The sequence below is a fragment of the Agelaius tricolor genome, unplaced genomic scaffold (assembly GCF_023055355.1).
Source record: "Agelaius tricolor isolate 1412-34295 unplaced genomic scaffold, bAgeTri1.0.p SCAF_26, whole genome shotgun sequence".
Classification (NCBI taxonomy): Eukaryota; Metazoa; Chordata; class Aves; order Passeriformes; family Icteridae; genus Agelaius; species Agelaius tricolor.
This window is the reverse complement of record NW_027269286.1, coordinates 893,361-917,910: the sequence shown is the minus strand read 5'-3', so window position 1 is coordinate 917,910 and position 24,550 is coordinate 893,361. Positions and strand designations below refer to the sequence as shown.

The following is a 24,550-nucleotide window of genomic DNA, read 5'->3' as shown; positions in this document are numbered from 1 at the left end:
ATGCATATCCACATATCCATAGCCTAGTTTTATTTCTTGTTTGGCAGGGATGGGGGAAGAGAGATGTTACAAATTCTGACATGTCATCTGCCAGCCTGATGCTTCAGCTGATGTTCCCGGAGGAAACTGTGGGCTTGATAAAAGTTCTAGTTTTGAAATGCCCTTGGTTGCTGGTAAATAGTTCTGCCTAAAAAAGGTGTACACAAGTGAAAAGGAAAACAATATGAGTGAAATGGGGAAGAGTAGAAACAAAATGACTGCAGTTTCTGTCTCTACCAAGAAACAGTTAAAAATACCAGGAGAGCTTTTAAAATACAACTAAATAATTTAAAGTGATGTGGTTATTTTTCTGTGCCCTTAATTAGGTGAAAGAAATAAGAACCTCCTTTAGATTTCTAGCTTTTCAATTTTTATTCTGTAGTTGAGTAGAAAACCTTACCTGTGTATAACTTTAGAAGAGGTAAAAGGAAACCTTCACATTGCATCACTGTACATATAACTTTTTATGTTAACCTCAATAAGGATGCAGAAATGACTGTAATAACTTCCGATACCACAAATCTGATATTTCACTTTTTATATCATCAGTCTTTTCTGAATGATGTCAAAGGGTGAGTGAGCCTAGAGTGAATTATGGCTCAACTTTGGAAGCAGCTGTTAGGAACTAGTGGAGGTTAGATTTAAATTTATTGTTAAATACCATGTAGGAAACTATATTTGTCTTTCTGAATTGTCTTGTTACACAAATCAAATGAGTGTATAAGCATCCAATGCTGCAGCTTAGTTAGAGGATCTTAATAAATCAAAGTGCTTCAAGCTTGCAAATTTAACTTCAGTCTGTCAGCTCCATTTCGTTGCAAATTCTCCCATTTGTCCCTCTATCCCTCAAAGAAGAAAACCAACACAAGACCCTGATAATACACCAGATAATTGCTTGTGTTATTTGAACTTATCTCTTCTCCAAGCTGTGTAAATCCTGAATTGCATAAATGAACAGCAACAAAAAAAAAATCACTTCCCTGTGTAGGGCCTCTCTCAAGTCAAGTGTCTAACAAAATAGGGCAGGATGTAGAATTGTGAATAAGTTTGTAAGCAGGTTTGCATACATTTTTTACTGTTCCTTTCCAGATGAAACACTTTATAAATAAATTTGAATCTGATGTGCCGGTTTAGTGCAGTGTCCAAACTGGAAAAGAAAACAATTGCATCATTTCTCTTTCAATAATTGAACTCCATTAGTTTCCATTCTTTCAGCATGAAGATTGTGGATTTCATGTTTCTTCATGAAGTAATTTTTTTGTCAACTCTGTATGAAAGCTTCTTTTTCCCTGTCTCAGCTGACTGGGCATAAAAATGTAAGGTTAAACAAAAGAAAATGAAAAACATTTTTCACTGGATATAGTTGGGAGAGGGAACTTCAGTATAACCCTTTACTTCTCTCTAAGTTGAATAATAAAAAAATCGGTTTCTCTTCTTAAAAGTTACATCAAAATGTATTACTTTATTGTTTTAAATCAGCTGTCCTCTGCTTGTGTTCTCTGGTAATGTACCATTTTGCTGTTCATTGACTTACTTATTTCTTGCTTAACACTGATAAGTATTATGGGAATTTTTTGGTCTCCTTCAAAGTCTTTAAAAGCTAATACCTGTACTGGATGGTTGTCCTTATTTTACCATTATTCATGATCATCTTTATGCAAAGGAGCTGAGCTTGTCAGGAAGCCATAACAGCTACTTTGAAAAGGTTGTTTTATAACAGACTGAACACTAGTATGGGCTCCAAAAGAGGTGAGCATGGGGCCTCAATGCTTAGTTTTGGTTTTGAAAGCTATTTTTTCCTTACTGAGTTGAACTTCATCTTACACATATTACTGACATGCTTATCTTTTTGTTTTGTTTTGTTTTGTTTTGTTTTAAGATTCTGTAGAGTTCTTTGGAATGGGGACATCATCTTAGGAGGCATAATTTAAAGACATTAATAATTCCCTTCTCCTGAGCCTCCTTCCTGAATTTACACTTTGTTTACTAATTTTAATTCTCACTTCATTAAGACAGTTTCTGAAAGAGTAGAGCTCTTCATGGGATCCAAACTTAGCACTACACCTGTGTGCTTTTCTGTTACTCATATTTCATCCAGATGCTTCCTTTGTACTGGAAAAATACAAAGGAATCTATTGTTGAGACACATTGTAGACTCCACATGTGCTAAGAAAGGTTTTGAGAGGTTTAGAAAATTGAATGCACTGTTTGGGGTTTGAGATTCAGGAATCTGAATTATACTAACAAACTTTCTAGTCATACTTGTTTAAGTCTCTTTTCATAACTGCTAACACTAGTAGTCCACAAGAATAATTCCTGCTGTTTAGTTGGAATGGGATTTTAAGATTAATTTAGGACAAAGGTGAGTATCAGGAGAGAGGAGACATTACAGTAATTTTTATTTTGCTGCTTTTTTTTTTTTCCATGAATTTAGCACAATTTCCACTGAGATAAAGCTATTTACCAAACAGTTGCAAAATAAATCTCCAGGTGAGACATGGCTGAAACTCTATAGTGCTAATGTTTCCATTCACATCAGTGAGGTGTGTGGTGTGCTGGCCATCTGTTATATAAACCTGAATAGGATCTGAAATCCTTACACCAAAGACCTGATTTTTTTTATGCTGTTGCTTTTATGAAGGTGTGCCATAAAACTGGCCATGTGCTGGCAACCTGTGCAACTGGACCCCTTTAAATCTGTGTGAAAGCGATGACATTCCAAGCACCTCAGCATCTCTTAAAATTAAACCAGCTAATTACATTAAAGTCTGTGTGTTGAAGAGATTATACTCTTGCTTAGGGTTCCCCCCCCCCCCCCCCCCATCTGCAAGATCCCTGATGGGGTCCACATCTGTGAGAGCAGCAGCACGCACGACAGACTGCCTCACGATTGGCAAGCCAACTGGAAGGAACGCTGAGACCCACAAGGATTGCTGGACCCGCAGGGCTCTCAGCTTGTGAGAACAGCGAGCTAATTAAAGTCTAAATAAATGAAATATCTTTCTAGCCAAAGTAAAGATAAATACATAAATGCCTGTGTGTTGTTGGAGAGGACTGAATAAAGATGAAAATATTTGTGTCATGTTTATCCAGTAACATCTCTTTAATTGTAAAAGGGGCGCTGCCAGCAGACTTGGTGAATATGTGCAAATGTCCAGTTCCTGATTTATTTTCAATCTCTTCTTTTAATAGGAGGGGTTCAGCAAAGGTAATGAAGAGTATGTTTTGATACATTTTTCAATAATTATTTAAAGTTTTATAAGTCTCAGTGTGTATTTTTAGCAATTCTTCCTAGCTACTGCTTCCTTGTCACTGGCAAGTTCTGCCTCTGCCTCCGTGCCAATGCTTCGCAGGCTGATGTCACCAAAGGGGCTGTATGCTTTGTTTGCAAACTAGTGGTATGTTATATGCTACTAATGCATTATTTCAGTTCTTCTGTTAACAAATAACATTTTAGCCTTCCCATCTTTAACAGTGCCTATAAGAAAAGAAGTAGAGTCACTTAATACATCAGTATGAAGTAAATTTTTCCTTTAAAATTTTAAATTTTCTGTGGGCCACTTTTTTTCAGTCTATTAGACTAAACCTAGGTTAAATACATATTTAAGGAGTTTGCCCAAGACATATTTAGGAGTCAATTTAATTTCACTCATGTGTAGACCATTAAGATTATTTGTATTTAAATTGAAACACTTGCTAAAATGCTTTGTTTAAATGAGCCTTTAAAGATATCTAGTTTTGGAAGGACTGAGCAATTGCATTTCTCAGCTAAGCCTTGGTTTAAGGTCCTTGAAAAATTCAGTCCTCAAATAAATATTTGAATGTCTCTAGGCACCCATTCTGAGAGGATGTGGCCACTGAGTTAGGTCTTGATTTTCACATCTGCCATTCTCACAGATGAGAGCAATGACTGCAAGACTGTAAAGAAACCATCAGGATGCTAAAGGAAGCTGCAGTGCTATGCAGTCAGCAGCCTTGACCTGACATCTACTTAAAAGTGTAATCTCACTAAAGTGCAAAAAATGAAAAAGAAGTAGCTGTTAAATAATCTGTTGAAATTCTAGCACTAACCTTTTTGTGATTGTACTCCTTAAATGTTGTAATGATTCATTCCTGATCATAGAAGTAATAAATATTAAACATGTTTAAATTGTAATTCCTTACAGAAAATACTGTGAGAGGGAAAATTAGTATGAAATTGGATGTCTGTTCTAGGAAAACAAACAAACACAGCAGAATGAGTAGAGAGAACATGTTTTTCTGCTTATTTTACAAGCAGGACTGTAAAGGAAACAATTCTCTCATTACATGTGTATAAAAATAGGCTTTGAGACTGACTTCTCCAGGCATGAGAACTCCTAGCATTTCCCCGTTACCTTGATCCACATCTGCTCACTTGTTCAAAAATGAACCAGAGGTAAGTTTTTATTGGGATGTCACACAGAGTTTAGTACAGGAATGGAACATATATAAACACGTCCTGACCATGAAACAAGAGCAGCAGTATCGTAGCAAACTGCATAAAATCACTCAGTGCTGACTTCTGTTGTCAAGAGGCAACAAAAACAGTCCAAAAACTGATTAATGCATTCTTCAATTCTGGTCAAAGCTCAGAAGAAATACTTGCCTGGATGAAAAGAGGGAGCTGGGGTTGATTAAAGGAAACAAGGGCAAAGAATCTCATGGTAGATGGGATGTGCAAGCTCTCAGGATTGTTTAGTGAAAAATAGGCCAAGTTCAGACTTTGTCTAAGTCATCTGACCTTTGTTTTGGGAGAAATTAAAAGTTATTCTGTTCAAATGAGCTCAGCATACTGGCCAGATTTTAAGTCTGCTGACTGCATTTTCCCTGGCTTGGTACTCAGCAAATATCCAAACTGCTGCAACTTCAGTTACTCTTGCTCCAGTCATGAACTCTGTTCTGCAGTGTCAGACAAAAGAAAAAATTCCAAAGTAGTTGTATTTAATTTGTAAAGTGAGTTGGCACCATGACTGTGGGCATCTAAAAACCTTGCAGACACTGCTAAGGAAGTGATAGTGTTAGTTACGTGAAGTACAGCCTGCAATCTATGTAATTTATAAATTGAAGAAGATAATGAAATACTCCAGCGCTTTCAGCATGTGAATGATGTGAACCCAAGAAAATTTTAGTTTTGCAAATCCTCTGAATATTTTTCACTTAAGTTGTAATAGGAGGACCAGAGGAAATGCTTAGTTTGGCTTTAAGTTTGAAGGGCCACCATTATATTTGTAGCTTCTTCTGGCTTCCTCTGAAGATAGGAAATCCTGAGGATGAGGTATAAATGTTATGCACCACAGGATAAAAGTTTTGGGTGAAATCCAGTCCATCTCAATTGTCTGTGTAGCTTCATCCATCTAGATGCATGATGAAGCAGTTTTCCTAAAGTCTGTAGGTTGAAGGATGAAGCAGGTTTCCTAAAGTCTGATAGATGTTGATAGGTGCTTTGGAAGGCTTTCCTGGTGAGATCCTGCCTCCTACACTTCTGGCATCCAAGGCGGGTGGCTACAAGTTTCCTTTGAGGGGCCACAGAGACACCACCCTCCCCCATTAGCTGTACAGACAGGACAAGAACTTGAAACAGAGCACAAGAACAGTCACTGCCTCAAGTGAGCCACCCCCAGTCAAATGCTTCTATGAAACAGCAACCATTATTCACCCTGACATTTTATTTTGTCCATACACTGCCATAATGATTTCTCCCTTTTAGAACAAAACTGGGGAACATTTCAACAGAGGGAGGTTTGTAAAACTGAGGAATTCTGCACATAACACAGCCAGCTAAAGACTTAGGTTCCTCTAGTGCCTGCTGAGTTAATAGGGTCTCTAAGAGCACAGTCTCCAGCCTGCAGAGGGCATACAGCTCCTCAGTTTTCCCTGCCAAAATGTTTGTGGAATAGGGAGAAGCTGTTGGAGCATACATCAATGTATTCTTGCAGGCACATTGCTTCACTTGGTGGATCAAGGATCTCTCCAGTAATGTGAGGTTACCAAAAGTGTAATTTCAGTGGAAGAAATTGGACTCTTCCCAAGCATCCACATATCCATCCAGCAAAGTAAATAGATACTTTACATAAGGAACACTGAAGCCTCTCCAGGACATGTGTCCAGCAGGAACGTGCTGTAGGTACTCGTGCTTCTTAAAAATCATCTGTTTTCATTTGTGTCTCCATTTCCAGAGCTCCCAACACAGTGGCTCCTCTACCTCATTAGCATCCACCAAAGTTTGCAGCTCTATGGATGAAAATGATGGCCCTGCAGAAGGTAACATTTGGAGCTAACATTTCAAAGCAGTCAGTGTAGTGATAACAGCAGCTGTGTAGGAAGTGAGTCATTCTTCCTGACAGAGAAGGTGGGAGCATTGCAGGCTGGATGATTTTCTGTGAGGAAGCTCCTCAGCCTTAGCAAACCAGTTAGGTTCACTCTGGATCAGAGTTGATCTGGACATCACTCTTCAGAGATATTTTTATTGTGGAACACTTGAGCTTTTATTTTTGTAAGCAACACAGTGCTGACTGGCTTATTTCAGTATTTTTGTCTCATCTGCCATGGTACTAAAGAACACACTGCAGTCCTGGGCCTTTACTCAGAAATGGATAGTCCTACTCCCTGCTAAGGCTTTGAGCAAGTTGGCTAAGGGACAAGGTCTGCTTGAGAACTGCCAGCTCACATACACATCTATGTACATGTGTGTGTATCTGTGCTCCTGTTGGAGAATAACTCTTCATGCTGTCTGTGAATTCAGACAAACCCCAGCCTCCTTGTGTCCTAGCATTCCTAGCATTCACTTTTAATACTCAACTGGAACAAAGGACAGAGTAATACACAGTTAAATGCACTGTCTTAAAGAGTGTAAACACAAATCACATTTCTGAGAGGCTATTTTTTTTACATTACAATATTTATATAGTAGTTTGTATCAGCTGCAGTTTACAGTCAGCTTTTAGAGGCATGTTAGTTATTTGTAACACTATTTCAAATACATTTAAAAATAATAGTACAGGAATGAGCACTAAAACACATTAAACTACAAGCTTTTCCTATGCTTAGACACTGTGTAATGCAATTTTACCTAAACATCTGGTACCCAGGTTGCATGCGAGGTAGTATTATTGAGAACATTTGTTTAAAAACTAAATATTTGATATTGGGGGATGGGGAGGACTAGCACTTAGCACATGAGGAGTTTTATGGATGTCTCAGTTTACAGGATGTAATAAAATAAGTGCTTGAGTGTTGGACTTCTTTGGTACATATATTTAATCATGCTGTGTCAAGGAGTTCCAGCCCTTTTTGGAGGCTGGTCTGCGCTTGTGCAGATCACAGAGGCCTTTTCGTAATTAAAAAAATACAATTTTGGTTATGTCTTGGGGGCATATTGCAATGGCATCTATATAACACTCAAATGGTGGTATGTTTGAGCCCCCAGAAGTCTTATTTTTCATTATTGTATCTGCATGAAACCTGTTGAGTACAATGTCAGCAGCATGGTTTCACTGTACAGTAAGTGAGATACTGACTGAATGGTTTCCAGGCTCCTAAACCGAGGACTTAAAATGCATGTTATGTGCAACATCTGTGTTTCCTTCACTAACAATAAAAATGTACTAATGATTCTTTCAGAAGTGTTGGAGGAAGGTTTCCAGGTTCCAGCGTCAATAGCAGAGCGATATAAAGTTGGAAGAACTATAGGAGACGGAAATTTTGCTATTGTGAAGGAGTGTATAGAAAGGTGAGGAGGATAATATGCTTATTACTGTAAAAAATAATTTAAATATTAATGTCATGCTTTCTCCAGATCGTATGTTTATTTGTAGAATACAGAAATGTAATAAAGTAATGTTTCAATGCCAGATGGAAAAACTAATGTCCTCTCAAATTAAAAAATGAGTGAGTTCAAGGGGCAATCTATGAATTTTTTTCTTCATGGGGTTTATATGGGTTTTTTCTGCTACACTCCACGTGATGTTACCATTTCCTTCTGTTAAATCTCTCTTGTTGCACTGAAATAACATCTTTTCTTGCAGTATGTTCTTGCAATGCTCCTTTTACATTAGACCAGTGGAACATTTCACATACAGCAGCACTCTGTAAAGATGTCAGGAAGTTCTCTGTTTGGGGTGCAGTGGTAATGGTCAGCACAAAGAGGTAATTTTGGATCAAACTACTCTGCCATCTGACACTGAGGTGTAGTCTCTTTCTTATTTATTTTTAATTTAATGGACATCTAACTCCTGCTTGCCTGCTTTGTGCCATTATATTTGCTCGTTCCCACTTTATGAGCCTCACTGCAGACACCAAAATCTAACTTCTTCAGTGACCTTTACTGTTAAGAGGTGAAAACAGTCTTTGATTTTAGACATCTACTCCAGATTGGAGAAGTCACAAGTCACCTCAGTTTTCAGTGTTGCTGAAAATGTCCAGGTTGACATATTCATGTGTCTGTTTCTAAATCTGTTCAGGCTTGAACCTGCTCTACCCAACCTTAAGAGTATAAAAAATATGGAACCAAGGAGGAATGCTCTAAGCAGAACTGTGGTTGCCTTTTAGTGGTATTGTTAAAAATAAGAGACTACGGGATATAAAAGACAGAAGGTATTTCACCTATATGTGAAACAACTGTAGGATTGCTCATGTTAGTAGCAGTGCAGACAAACAAAAAACTGCCAGATCTGGAGTGTCCAAAAGAGAGAGCAATAGAGATGTCAAGGTTTGAGAATGAAATTTCATCAGTTAAGTTTTCTATCCACTATTACCATATCCTGAAGAGAAGACTCTTAGAGAGGACTATAATTTCACCTTTGGGCTCAAACAAAAAACAGCTCTTTAGCCTGTAAAAATATGATGTAAACCCTGGAGAGTGAGATTAAATCTCCTGACAGACAATGATAAATTAGCTTGGCTGGTTTTAAACTAGTCCCCTTGGAAAAATATGGGTCTACCTCTGCATCCAAAAGTGCAACTTGGAGATCACGAAGACAGCTGTTGGGGAAAAGGGTGAGAGTAGATTTTGTATCAGCTGACAGTGTGCTTGTGGGACTTGGCCAAAGTTCTGGTGAGGCCTTTAGTATTCTGCCAGAGTGAGTTCTTGGTGGAGCTGGTCATCCAGAGGACAGTAGCTGTTCAGATCAAACCTCAGGTTCTGAGCACTAAACTGTATGGAAACCTAAAGGAAGCAAAGCAAAAAAATATGAGAGAGAGGAAGCACTGAAATACCCTATGGAGGGGCATGACTAATTAAAGAAATGGGTGAAAACACCCATTTTCACCCAAAATCCCTTTCTAAGAAAAGAGAAAAAGGCAGCTAAAGGTAAAGTGAATAGTGATTGGGAAAAGCAGATTAGAAGGTAAAATAATGAGAACTTGTGGTTTTAATAAACTCATTCAGCTGAAAATGCAATTTGTGCTGCTCAGAGACAGTACAAATGTACTAGTGTGCATGTCACAATTATTTCCCAAATGGAGAGAAAACACATGAACAAAATTAAATGTAGGTCCCATCACACCTAAAAATAATGCTGATTACAATATCCTGGCGAACTTGAATGAAAACTGTTTCCTGTCCTCTTGTCTATCCCACAGGTCCCAGCAGTATCCAGTAACATGGTGTGTCTAATGTACTCAAATAGCATTTTTACCCAGGTATTCCCAGATATATAGTCTTGTGGTCTCTGAGCTATACCGTTCCATAGATCCCATTTCTATCAGAGAGCTACCACTTTGGGAGATTTTGAAAATTGAAGTGGAATTGTTTCTGTTAGTTTATACTTCTAAAGCAGTATATCCTTGCCATCACAAGTGTGGAAGGAGAAATTAAAGATTCGGAGGGTAAATTATACCAGTACCTGTGAAACACCTTCAAAAATATTCTTTTCAGTCTTTTTTTTAAGCATCTCTAACCACCTCACTTCAAAGTCTGATATGTCCATCATTTGCAGAGCCAGAATTAATGGGGTGATACTTGGGACAGAGAACTTTTCCATTTCCTTGTGAAGTATAATTCCTGTGTGCATTACACTTCAAAGGAATAGCACCATAAGGTGTTAAACAAGTAGGAATGGGTCTTGCTACACAAATTCACTGGTCACATGAATACTCCTTCTCCACTGCTGTGAGATCAGTCTGTGAGCACTTCAATACATTCACAGCAGTTTTCCTCTGACAATGAACAGTCTAAATAGAAACCAAAAACCATCTCCAAAATTTTCACATGTGGACTTCTAAATCCCATTTTGAGCATCTGTGAAGGCGCAGGGACACACTCTTAAATACATTTAATGCATGCAAAAATACAACAAAGATAGATTTTTGTCTCCAGTGCAGTCTAAATCTCCGTGAAGTTTGCAACAGTTTAAAGAGCCAGGGAACATGGCACCCAGCCCTGTTATGAGCTAGAAGTCAACTCTGTGGTAGTGCAGTGGGTCCAGACTCCTGTCCAGCCACAACATGTTGCCTTCTTTTTGTGGTCCCTTTTTATTGTTTAGGTGAGAGGCGAGATGCCTGTTTCATGGTGACTTTCTGACATGGCCATGCAAATTTTTTGTGGTGTGTAAGTTGCTGTGCTGCTGACAGGCCACGGTTTTGCAGCTTTTCAGGGGAAAGGATTTACATTATCTTAGCTTTAATTGTCTTTTTACCAAAACAAAGAGCAGTCAGAGTTGTCATCTGCTTATTACATATCTGCTCCATCGTACGCACAATTTGTCCTGCGGTGTTTTTATATGTGTTCATTTTTAACTTTCAGATACTTTCAAATGCTGACATTTCCTCACTAGCTCAGATTTCCCAATGTCTTGGAGTACGTGGAGTCTCCCATGGCCAACAAAAACCATCAATTTCCTTTCTCATGACAGAAAGGAAGCATTCCTAGGGCAACCAAGCAACTTGAAAGAGACTACTATTGAAAGAGGCTATATTTTGTCTCAGTTTGAACCCCAGATATCTTAATTTCTAATATTTCTTGTTCAACCTTCTCCTTCTAGTCCCAAAAATAATGTCCAAATCTCTTCCTGTCCCCTCACTGAGCTTGGACTGTAGCCACTGCAGCACTGGAGAGGGGCACCCCACATGGAGTACAGCCCATTTTGGGGGACTGTAGCACTAAACCCCTGTGTGGGGAGTACCTAACCCTAACCCAGGGAACATAAACAGAATGAATATTTTGGTGGTATTTTTGCTTTTTACTGAATTATCCATTTTTCCTTAAATTGAAAATTAGTGGTACATCATTGCCAGAGGAGTCCTCCATGTTTTAATATGGAAATGAAAATGCCCAGTTGCTTTCCAGATACAGTGCTGCAGTGTATTACTCACTTTGCATGTCCTGTTTGACAGACTGAGCACACTTTTAGACACATTAATGTCTCTGTTGAACATACTCTGTATCAGTTTAATGTATCAGTTTAACTACTGTCATTTGTGAAATGAGGAATGAAAAAAATGACCCTGTATTGAAAGGTTATTTTTTTTCTTAATTTTTAACCAAACACACCTAAAGGCAATGTAATAGACATTTGTAACCTGTTTAGGTTCATATTACAAAATGAAAATATTTCAGTAAGATCTTTTTCTTAAATGATCCCTTTTCCATTTCATCTTATAGGGAAACTGGGGCTTGTAGGCAGAGCTTCTTGTTTTCATTCTTACGGCCGTCTTTTGGTTTTGTAACTTAATTAAGAAGTGGAAGTTGATACTGTTAACTTGTTCACAAGCTAATTTGTCTCTGTTAGTATTCTAGATAATAGATAACTACATACATGTAGTAGTGATAAATACTGTAACGATTCAAAACAACACAGTAGTTAAAAGGAAATGTGTTTTCATCCTGAACTAATTTCTCTTACTGTTTCCAGAACCTTCCACATTCTGCCTAAAAGCCAACATATTTCACTCTGCTAAATATCCTATAATTACTGAATACATAAAAATTATTCCAAGGACTGACCTTTTATCATAACAGGTGTGACTGCAGATATGCAAAGAAATTGCTTTCCATTTTAAGTAAAAAATAAGTAAGTATTTTCTGTGGGCTATATTTTTTGTAGGATAGAAAACAAAAGTTGTTTGTTTTGAAAATATTTGAACCTGTGAACACTGCATTGTATTTTTACATAAAAATGACAAAGTAATAACAATTTTCACTAAAAATGGAAGAAAAAGTCAAGCATTTTTTTTTATTTTGAAAACACTCTCATCTTTATTTTGAAATGCTCTCATCTTAAAGCAAAAAAGTTATGTCTTTTTCTCAGGCATGCATATTTAATAACTTTGGCTGAATTTCCTAACACTAGTCAAATCTAAGCTTTGTTTCTTTAAAAAAAAGAATATTCTACTAGAACTCTTCATTACACTTATTATATTGATATAACAAATATAAACTCAACTGAGAAAAATATTCAATGTGATTAAACATACAATTTTTTTCTCTTTCCTCAGATCAACTGGTAGAGAATATGCTCTGAAAATAATCAAGAAAAGTAAATGTAGAGGAAAAGTAAGTACAAAAAAATATGAGACCAAAAGATTTTTTTTCCAAGAAATTTTTTGTGAGAGGTCATTTTGAGAAGCTGTTGGCATTTGTGTCCTTCCTGACAAGTATTAAAATCTCTTTGGTTGAAGTCTTTGCCTACCCGCTGGAGACTCTTGGAGTTTCAGGAGAAAAGGCAGTCATGTGCTGATCTAGACCTGTGTGATGAATATCCAGTGTTTTCTTTTATCCATGTAACTATGTCTTCTAATTTTCCTAATTCCAGGTGTTATAGAAAGCAGAAAATAACACAAATAATTATAACAAAACTGGTCACTGTCTGTAAGGCATAGGTTAATTAAATTGATGTCAATTTTGCACCAAGTTACTGTTAGCTTTTAAAATCAGTAACAAAAGGTTCTGTGAGAAGAGGCAATCATGTTGTTAAATCTAAAGATTCTGCATCAGAGAAAATTTAAAAAGCTTTCATTTTTCTCGGCACCAGAAGCACATCTTTTCTTCCATTTCTTTTTCTGTGTTCCGCTCTCTCTTCTTTCAGTTACCACACTCATGTTTCCAAACGTGTTCCTTCCCTGTTGCTGGAGGCAACATCTGTTAGTTTTTTCAAAAACCCCAGAGAATCTGTACAGCTCTCAATTCTCTCTGCTTTTTCCACTGTGAATTTTTTTCCCCACTAACCCATATTCATTGAAAATTTTTTGTGTGTCAGGAACACATGATCCAGAATGAGGTATCTATTTTAAGACGAGTCAAGCATCCCAATATTGTACTTCTGATCGAGGAGATGGACATGCCAACTGAGTTGTACCTTGTCATGGAACTTGTAAAGGTGAGTGTTTGGAGTCAAGCTGCTTATCGAATCAACCATATTGAAAAATTCCATTCCTACTTAGGCTTACTAAAAAACATGGGATCACAGAATAATGTAGAGTGGAAGAGATCTCTGAAAGTGGTCATGCATCCTACTGAAAGATGTATAACCCACTGTCAGATTTTTTTTTTTTCAGCTTTCAAATATTTCAAATATTTGTCTAACTTCCCGTAAGCCACACTTGGAAATGCTCTGTTGACTGTATACCACCAGTTTTGTTTGCTTCCTCAAGAGAAAACTCGTTAAAAATTTATAATCTGCCTTGAGGTGAATTGAAAATATACCTAGTCCAAATAGCCGTAAATACCAGCCTTCAATAACAAAAAGGTGAAAGGTTTTCATTAGTTTTTATTAATTTACATTAAATCTAAACAATATTAAATATGTTTTTTCTCTATTGATTTATATTAACACAGTGTCAAACTTGCCTCCCCAATAGCAATCTAAATGTAAGCAGAAGGAAGGGGAAAGTGAAAAAGAAAAGCCTGCTGTTAAAAACATAGTTCTAGTCTAAAAAGTAAATTTGTGAATGCAGTGGTTTATATTTTGGATGCTATTTCTTCACAGTGACTTAGAGAAAGCGCTTTTTGGCAAACAGGATTGTTGATCTGCTTTGCTGTGGTGTAGGTGGAGGTTAGAAGGTGCTCTTAATGTCCCTATTACACCTCATTGAGATATTAAATAGGGCAATCCCAGGTCCAAGTGTTTCTTAAATGCCCTTTCAGTCTCTGGTCTGGAATACAAGAGCAAGTAGAATGACAAGGTTTTTTTGGTTTGTTCCATTATCCCCCATGCTCTGTGGCAGAACCATTGACACAAGCCATGTTCCCAGTCCAGAGCTGGAAGGCTCTGTGTGCCTCATGGGTGGATGCCCACAGATTTTCCCTGTCCTCGTGGCAGTCTGGGAAAGAAAGTCTTGTCCTCGTAGGTCTGTGTCTGACAGATGCCCTATTTGGATTGAGTAGTGCTGTGGAGCTTATGGTCCCCCTAACCCCACTGTCCACCACCTCCAAGCTCTGAGGAAGCACATTAGGAAATGCTGGTACTAAGGAGCTGACATATTTTCTCTGATGAAAAAGTTAAATCCCAAGACAAAAAAAAAATACTAGCAATCTTCCATGCCATGAATCCTTTTGTGTTACCAGTCCCAGAATAATTTCCCCACTCCCTTTACAATCTCAGCCTTCTCTCACTGTTAGGCATGCAATGTGAAATAGCACAGCTTGAGATCAGATACCATTAGCCATCTAGCACTATTTTAATCATAATTACTGCTCTATTTTATTCTATTCTATTCTAAGTGAGCTCACTATGAGACCCATGCTACTGTCAGTTTTCCTCAGTGTCTGCGAGAGCTTGTTCAAAGGTACCTCAATCCCCTTGCACAGCACTGTAATCACATGTAGCCACAGCTTTTAGCCTGCATTGACAAATCCTTCATCTTGGCCCCATGAGGTGTGCTAAGAACTAAAAGCTGTGCCTTGTCTAACCTGCCAAGATGTAAGCACAGAGCTGGTTTTATGGGTGAAACCTGCTGTGCTATTCATGACTGAAAAATGTGTAAACTCTAGTGTCCAATGGATTTTTAATTGAAGTCCTTCTCAGCTAAATGAGAGAGGAGGGGACCAAAAACTCCTAGAAAATAATTAAGAAAATAAGCCTTAAAAATCTATATTAAAAGAACATGCATTGTGTTCACTTTCTGGAGAAATGTGGTTTTTTGTGCTCTTTCTTCTTTACCCTTTAAGATTGCTGCACATATTCTTTTAGCTGTATTATGGAAGGGCACTATAGGAATCTCTGTACTTCTCATATCCTAGAGAGCACTAATAGTCTTTACTTTTATGTAGAATAATAGAAGAAATGTAGAGGAAATAACCTTATTCAGGGAAGTCAACTTTGTTTCTCTGATGCAAACATCTATTCCTTAATATATAGTTGGAAGAAAAGCCTTGTTGCACTCTCCGGGTACTAGGGAAGGCATTTCTGGAGAGACATTAATTGTTAATTCACCAATTGCTGACTGTTACCATTTCATAGTGTGCACTGTTAGAATTGATTAACCATCTGTTATTGACTGACTTTTGAAGACCTGACATTAAATCAAACTCAGAGACAGGAAAGAGAGGCAAGGAGGAAAGGCTTGATAGTGCAGAGCCCGGTTTCAGTTAATACCACCCTGCATTAATTGGCAGTAACATGTTTGACATAAGTGACTGCTGCAAATCCCGCCCTCACCTCATGGCAGATAGGCCATTCATTGCTTTGTAAAGTGTAAGAAAAAGCACTTCATAAATACAAATATAAACACATTGCAAGTGGTGCTTGTAAAAGGAAGCAAAGACCTGGCTTCTGGCACATTGCCTTTTTACACAGCGAAACAAAATTATTATTCAAACCTAACAGGGGTTTGGCCAATTTAAGAAGCAAGATTTATTGCTGAGTTTCCTTTACTGCTCCAGGATATGATTTCACTTTTGCAGAAGAAAAAGAGAGATCATATCATTTACATAACAAGGTAATAAATAAATAATTGGTTACTGTAGTTCCAAATACACTTCCTCATGTGCACAGATGATAAAAACTGCATTCAGATGTTGCTGGTCCTGTTTCACTCCAGAACAGGGGATTTAAGACTGAAATGTCATCCTGAACTCACCCCTGGTGCCTGAATAAATGATAGTGACCTGCTGTGTGAATCGGCTTAGCAGAACCTTGCAGGTTAAAGTGCTCTTTGGGGAGAGGAAAGTCTGAAAGCAATTCTGCCTGATATAGCTGTCAGCTCTGTTAACTCTTTCCAGGATATCACCTCTCCTTTAACCGCAGAGAATCCCACAGACTAAATATATGCTCTCTTTTCTTAGCAGGATACCTGGTAAGAAACTTTACCGACTACAGTAGATGCTTAAATGGAGAAAATTATTCTGCTTCAAATTGGCTTGGCTGTTAAATTGCTCTGCAGCCTCTATATTTTTCTGAGTTTAAGTTTCTCTCGTGCATGAAGATTTGTTCCTTTTCTTCTGACTTCAAGCCAAAATTTTTCCTTCTTTTTAAGGCTCAGCTTCTTTCATTCTTGCTCCTCATAGCTCAGACTATTTTCTTTGTTTGGAGGCAGATGCTTTGCCGATGTTATTGACACTTCTTCTGAGCATCTGGAACATATTAGATAAGACCAAAGATCTGTCTAATCCACTGCCTCATGTTAAAAAGCAGCTGGTACAGGGGTTTCACAGGAAGGAGCTTAGGGAAGATAGATTATTTATCTCACATACTTTGCCACATGCTGATATCTAATACTTAGGGATCAGATAATGCCATGAAGTACATGGTATTGTACTTTTGCCAAATATTTGGCCTCTTTCTCTCTAATCCTCTATCTGGTTTAGCTTGGCCTTTTGTTCTTCCTTTTCCTTGACGCTATGTATCTTGATGTGTCTTGAACAGTCACAAGCCAGGGCAAGAAATTTGATGTGGTCCAGATTTAACAATTTTTGGCTGTAAGCAATTTCCAAAGAGCTGGGATTTTGTATCTACAATGGGAATAAACCTGCCCTGGCATACTTCAGCTGCACCTCAACAATGCAAAAATTTTAATAGATTGTTTGTTTTTTATAACAAGTAAAGTATGTTTTACCAGGTTTGAGTCTTTGGTGGTTCCCTTTTCCTACTCTTTTCTCTGTAACCATGATTCCTGGAAATTATTTTTTTTTTCTTTCCCCTCCCTCCTCCTTTCTCTGGAAAGTGGAAAACGTGTTTACACTGGAGTTGAGCCTTAAAAAAAAAACAGAAAATATCTTGAAGCTGTTGATAAAACCAGAAAATATCTTGAAGCTGTTGATAAAACTATGAGAGCTGGCAAAGCTGGGACTCCTCTGTTGCCTTCAGAAAATACCCACTTTTTCTTTTAAATACAGTCCTCTGTGATTTTTTTTTCTTGTTGTTTTGACAGCAGCAGGAAATTTTTGCATTGCTTTTGCACTTATCTTTTTTTTTTTTCTGTTTTTTTTTCTCTTGTTGGATTGTGTTTTCTTTGTGATGCTCCTTTGACTTTGGCCAAAGGCTCAATACCTCTGAGTAGAATCTCCCAAAAGATCACTGTTTTTTCCTCCAATCTGTCAAGCTCCCTTCTTAATCTCATCTTTAAAATTACTCTTCCATCTTCATCCAAGCACTTCCACGTTCCCTCTCCCCACTTGTCAGCTCACCTCTGGAAATACAGTCATGGCTGCCTCAGACACTGGTGAAGATCATTTCAACTTTGAGGACTTCCACTTAGTTTTTCCTTGTTTTCTTCTTTCCTTCATTCTCTCTTGTTTTCTTTCTTTTCTTTCACTGACAGCAGCTTTCAGCTGAATTAGCATGATGAGCTGCGAATGGCACAAGCAGCCACCTGTGTCTACTAGTATGATTGCCTGACATACATGCTGTAAAGTTCTTCAGTATTAACTGCAAGAGGCATCACACTACCAAAAAATTCATGTCTTGTGTAGAGAAAGTGGTTTCTAAAATCCATGTTTGCAAAGCTTTATGAGATGGAAACAGACTTTTAAAATATGATAGCAGTGAGAATAGATAACTTTGAGTTCTGAGTTTTACTGAGAGTTCCTTCATCTTTCTGGGGTTCAGTTAGGCATAGGGCAAATTTTGATGTCAATCTGTTTGTGACTATTATAAAGTGTGCCAAGGGTTGGTAAATGGCATTGTGATAGACAAATATGTACTCTTGCCAGACATTTGTAGCAGGCTCTGGATTGGGAAGTGCTGGACATGTTAAGAAAGCAGCAGCAAGTGGGAATGATTTGCAGTAGAAACTCCAGTTTCTTGTCTGACCAATTCAGCCATGACCAATGGTTTTGAGTTATTGGTCTGTTTACCTGCCATTATGGGAGTTGTTATCACAGTACCCATAGTTTATAGCTGCAAGGAAACTGGTCTGCTCCCTTCCCCTCCTCCTCCTCCTTCTGTAAAAATGTTCCTTGATCTTCCCTAAATTTTTCAGTCATTTCACAAGCAATGTTGCTCATATCCCATGGTAATTTTGCTCCAGGGAGGAGATCTCTTTGATGCTATTACTTCCACCAACAAATACACAGAGCGGGATGCCAGTGGAATGCTTTACAATCTGGCCAGTGCCATCAAATACCTTCACAGCCTGAACATTGTCCACAGGGATATCAAGCCGGAGAATCTACTGGTAAGTGGAGATTCATCTTTCAGTATTGCTGATAACTTTGGAGTGTGTGAGAAAAGGTCTGCACTTCCTCCTTCCACATGCCTGCCAAGTTTATTTCAGTCTTTTAAGTCACTGATCTTTTAATTTTAACCTTTGCATTGTAAAGCTCTCCTAAGAATAACAGCTGTCCCAGGAGATACAGTAACATTAGGTGGTATGTCTAGATTGTTCCATGGAACACAACAGCTGAGTAATTTCTGGGATCACTAGAAGTAAACTTGTAGTAAACTGCAGGAAGATTTCAAGCTTCTTATAAATATGTGTTCTGTCCTCAGCAGACTATTCTGTACTTCTGTCACTGCCTAAATAATTAGCAACCCTTTAGTTTTACAAGCATGGTGCATGTAAATGCTGTGTCCTAATCATGTCACACATCAGAGCAGAACCAGGAAGAGACTTCATTGTCCTTCCCCTACTACATCTCCAAATAATCCTACAGCACTTTTTATTAAGCCACTTTCACAAACAGACAATCTAAATCTTTGTTTTTCTGACTAAATCTATATGAGCCTTATCCACTGAAGACAATGAAAAACATACCCTGGCAACTATTCTTCTGAGAATTTTGCACACTTGAATGCAACAGTTGCATCCCCCTCATTATTTTATTTCTCCTGAGAAATTAGCTTCTCCTGATTATTCCAGTGTTCTGAGTTTTCACAAATTTGCTGACATGTTCCAATATCAGGATGTCCCAATTCTCCATATATTCTGCAACTGTAAAACAATGTTTGTAGAATCATAGAGTATCAGTTCTCTCAGCTGTGTACTCTCAGCCATGACTTAATGCATTTAGTCCTGCTTGACAATGAAGAGTTTTTATGGGAAAGCTGACTTTAGCAGATATTGCTAAACTTCCAGGCAGTGGGATTTTTACAGCTGAAGTTCCTTTAGTGGCAGGTTCTGGGTGAGGAAGAAGTGACCTGCCCTCATTTTCCAGAAACTGCTGAAAACACACTGGGTGGAAGTTTCACTAGACATTAATGACTGATACACCTTTCTTGGCCCTTTTGCTCCATTTTATTTTCTGGTGTTGGTGTTGATAGGAGGCTGTATGCAGATGTTGTAGCAATCCCATGCCAGGATTCATTAATGCTGCTCCTGGAGTGTGCAGGAGGGTCTTGGTCTGGGACAAGCCTTGCTCTGCTGCTGTCTTGACTTGTCTGTAAATGCCTAAACTCTGTTGTCAGAGTTAAAATTCTGGGGGAAAAGAGGTGGTCAGGAGGTATGGGTAGGAGGTGAGGGCAGCAGGGCAGGGATTAGATTTACCTGCTCAGCTTTTCTGGTAATTACCCACTAATGATCACATTGTTCCCATTGTAGCTGAATTATGTCTGAGTGACTTTTCCAGAACTGTGCATTGGTTTTGAGACTGAGCTGTAAGGATGCATCATTTAACCTCTTGCAGCATCCTAATCCTCAAAAGCCAGCATTTGATTCACAAATTGCATTGATTCTCTAAGTTTTATGAGGTCCTTGAAAGAAACAAGCGCTGTTTTAGAAGAGGGCTTTGGAACCAGCCTTACCTGAGCTCTGATCCTGGTTCTGACATTGGCTGCCTGTGGCCTCAGTGTATCTGAACCTTTCTGCTTTTATCTTAGCTGTCAAATGGGATGTGTGGCTCCTTGGGTCACAAAATTGCAACTAGCATTATTTTCAGGCATTTACAAAACACTTGAAAAATGCTACAGGGGTCTCAGCATTTCTTTTGCCAAATACCTTCTACTTGCCTTTTGTAGCCTGCCCTTTTCCTTGCAGCTCTTTAACCCTTCACCTAAGTGGTCATGGAGGTATTTTTCCCTTGTTGTTCTTGTGCTGTGGCTTTCCCTCTGATATGGTCACAGTGCTGCACATACAAACCCTGGTTGTGTTACTGCTGGTTCTCCTTGCCACTAGTTTGAGAATCAACCCTTCTCCCCCACCCTTTTCGTACTCATGGATTGTAACTTTACAGTTTAGAGGAGCATGTCCTGAGGCTAAACAACCTCATTAGTGGGGAAAAAAGACAACAGGGAGGATGAGCAAGGCTGTAGAGTTGCTAAAGGAGACCAAGGGGAAGTGAAGGGGAACATGCTGCTCTGGAGAAGGAGACCAGAAGAGGATGTTCACCTGGAGCTGCTTTATTTCATCTCTTCCTTTACTTTCACCTCCTCCTTTATCTCTTTTAATTTTTCCTTCTTCCCAAAAGTAACTTTCAGGCTTAGAGCTGATGTGTGAGACCAGCTCTTGGTCCTGCTAATAAATCTTTGTGTGTGTGAACCTGTCCTGTGTGCAGCACCCATTATTTTTTAACTGCTTAAATATTCCATATTATCCTCAGGGCATATAAAGTCCATCTAAGAGTCAACTGTCCAAGAGTTTAGGGTGTGCTGAATACCTGTGATGTTTTAGCATTTTTGTTTGTTTTTTTATTCTCTAGGGAGTCTTCCATGTTTTAATTGGAACATTTTTCATAATTGTTGCTATTTAGAACGTTTATTTTGTCAAGTCATGGGATGTCTTTATAGCCATATAATAAACCCTAGAGAACAACTTCTCTGACTGTTGCCATCTGCACTGATCACAAGAGCAGCTTAGAAAATACTGACAGTCTTTATACTAATAGGATACATATGGTGGCATACAATTATGTGTGGCTGCATTCAATTAGTGTAGTACAATTACACAGTTTTATAGCTTAGTTAAAACAGTGATAGCTCTACGAAGCGGGTAATTTGCACTAATCCCCATTTCTTTAATTGCCCTTCAGTATTTAAATGCAGGAACATATATAGTATTTATTCAGAATAGCATGAGCATTAAATTATTTTTCCCATTCCTTGACTGGCAAGTAACATACCACAGCTTCACATTGGGCTCTTTTTTATATGAAGTTATAAGAGGGTGAGGAAAAGTTACTTTCTTCATTTTTACAAGTCAACTGAAGTAATTTTCCAAGAAAAGTAATTCCTCGAAACAGATGAAGCAGAATAATAGAAAATGCACTGTACCAAACCTTCTGCATTGGTAAATATTGCCAAACAAACCTCTTCTGTAATTAATTTCTAGTATGGATGAGTCCCACAAGGTGTGGTCTATTGAAGGAAGGAATTTACAAATGTTTGCTAGGTTAGCACAGCTCGGAGAAGGCTGTGTAGAAAGATAACTGCATGAAACAGAATATGAAATACTAATTAGGCCAGATTCAGCTCTTCATGTCTAAGTGCACACTTTCCATATTTCAGCAAGTGAATATTTAAAGCCCTAGTCTCTAGACTTTAATTAAAACTGTTGTTGAAATTAGATTTATTACTGCCATTTCAGAGAGCACTTTCTTTAGTTTCAGGAACCAGATGTATTTAACAATCTGTGTTTTGAATAAAACCATAATTGCCTTTTTTTTCCCAGTGCTTTTCTATAAACATAACTTTTTTCTGGCTTAGTAGAAATGTGAATCCATTATAAATTGCTGGTCCTCTTGAAGATCCAGTTGAATTCTTAAAAATAACATAAGGAGAGGAGAAGAATTTTGTGTACTCTGAATGTCTGCTTGTGGCTGTATCACCTCGTAAGCAGGGACTCAGGACAGAGAGGGGTTTTCTCTCTAGACATGACTAACATTAACAAATAAGAAACTGGGAGATGGGGGCTGTATAATACAACTAATTAGTATGAGCTATAGCAGATCTGTAGGAAACTGTGGTGAGAGACTTCAAGAATTTGCTTTTGCTCCAAGAAACCTATTCAAGAGTCCCATGTAGAATTTATTGTATTTTTGTAAGAAAAAAAAGCTAGGATTTTATTCTTAAAACCATAGGTAAATTTGATTTTGGATGTAGGAGTAGCTGGTCAAGATATATATATAGATATATAGATATATATATATATATATATATATATATATATATATATATATATATATATATTTTTTTTTTTTTTTTTTTTTTTTTTTTTTTTTTAAGGATTCTTTTGGTTTTGATTAGGAAGTATGACACTTACTATTTTTGCACAGTTTTGGTGCAGATTGTTTACATGATATCACTAGTGGTGATCCAGACTGCATAGAACTTTGATTTGGCTTGCAAAATAAGAAAGTGATGCATATACATTATAAGAAGGTCTCCTATAGACTCTTTCCATTTTTTAAGGTGCTATTGTAGAAAACATTCCAAAATGGCAAGCAAGGACTCAAACCAGCACTTTGATTAAAGATAGACTTACAGTCTAGTGTTTAATTCAGATACATTTTTATATTTTTTATTTTAAACATTTTTTTACTGGATCTAATTTTAAAGGCACAGGACTTATTATCTGGCATAAGCAGATGGTGAGGGATACAATACAGCATCATAAAAACACCTCAGTTTTCAGTGTTTGCAGATTTGAGGCTCTTCTTTTGCTCTGAGCCATCTTTTAAAATTATAGTTGTTTTACTGATGTTTCTAGTTTGTCTTTTTTTTCATGTGACTACATCTTAATCTCTCTTTGCACTCATAAAACCCCATGAAAGATCACGCTGCCACTGTGAAGACCAGGTTTTAAGACAGGATTTTCACATATCCCCGTTAGCAGCCCTAACTGCTTGTGTCCCCTTGATGTTGACGCTACCGTGCCAGTAAGAAACTCATTGGTGTGTAAGAGTCATCCAAGGAGAGGAGAGCACTTCTAGGTGAAATACTGCAGCCAGATTTGTGTCTTGTGGCTTCAGCACACAGAGAAGAGCCTGGAACTGCTGTCAGTACAGTCACTTTTCTATTACCTAAGTAGCTGAAGTTCCTGTGCAAACCTTTAATCTCTCTGCAAGTAAAATGAATAAACTCAACCCGCCTACGCTGTGAATTCAGTAGGGAGCTGATGTAGGAAAGCCACTGCTGGAAGGTCACGCATTTGCTTCTGGGCTTTAGCACCTAGCAAGTGGTACATCTTTTGTTGGACAGTTGGCAAGATAAGTCTTTCCAAAAAATCCTGACTGTATTCAAGGGAAGTTGTCCAAATTGTCTGTGAATTTTCAAAGCATGAAGAGAAATATGTTAAAGGTAAGGAGGAGGAAAAAAATCTGTAAATGAGAAGGAACACTTCAGGCAGTTAGCAAGTGATTATAGTAGTTGCCTTGATGGTTTTGTGGTAAAACTTTCAATTTTCCTCCTGATTTAGGTTTATGAACACCAAGATGGAAGCAAGTCCCTGAAGCTGGGAGACTTTGGCCTAGCAACAATTGTGGATGGACCTCTATATACTGTCTGTGGGACCCCAACATATGTAGCTCCAGAAATCATCGCTGAAACTGGGTAAATCCCTTGTAGTGGTGATCCATTGATGTGTACTCAGAAGGACACATTCTTATCATTGTGCCAGACTGGAGTTCTTGCAATTAAGATTTTTATGCTGCCTTTGGTTGGCTATGATGCAGAATCATGGCCCATAGAACAATTCATGTGGAAGGGACCTCTGGAGGTGATCTTACCCAAACCAGTTCAGAGCAGGCTGTTTTTGAATTATATTGGTCAACCTCTGCCAGTTGTTAGCCTCAAACTTTTTAGCTTAACACTGAGTCATTAACTAGCCATTTGCAGATACGGTGGAAGTAATTCTCTAGAGACTGCTAACTATCATTCACTTAATTCTATTTTGTTATTTCACACTATCCGCCTCTGATTTGTTCCACAGAGCAAATGCCTGCTGGCTTGAGCAGTCTGCGTCATCTTTGCAGACTTCATGTTGACAGGCATCACTAACTCAAGTAACTCAACTTGAATTAGTTAACTAACTGAAGAATACAGCCCAATGTCTTCTGTGCACTCACACATTCTGATCTAATGTAATTTTAATTTTAAGATAGATGTAAATACAAAAAATATTTGATAGCAGAATGAGGATTGGTAGGTAAACAAAGTTCAGATAAGAATTTATGAGAAATTATTAA

At 38.0% G+C, this 24,550-nt stretch overlaps 1 protein-coding gene across 3 annotated transcripts in view; it reads left to right on the top strand.

Moving 5' to 3' along the window:
• Window positions 1-24,550, top strand: part of DCLK1 (doublecortin like kinase 1) — a 236,203-nt gene that overhangs the window by 179,079 nt on the left and 32,574 nt on the right. For all 3 annotated transcript variants that reach the window (XM_071448337.1, XM_071448338.1, XM_071448339.1), the window contains 6 exons: window positions 6,237-6,321; window positions 7,681-7,789; window positions 12,493-12,550; window positions 13,254-13,373; window positions 18,463-18,609; window positions 23,782-23,915. In XM_071448337.1, coding sequence (XP_071304438.1) covers window positions 6,237-6,321; window positions 7,681-7,789; window positions 12,493-12,550; window positions 13,254-13,373; window positions 18,463-18,609; window positions 23,782-23,915 — 653 coding nt within the window. The remainder of the gene's footprint in view (window positions 1-6,236; window positions 6,322-7,680; window positions 7,790-12,492; window positions 12,551-13,253; window positions 13,374-18,462; window positions 18,610-23,781; window positions 23,916-24,550) is intronic.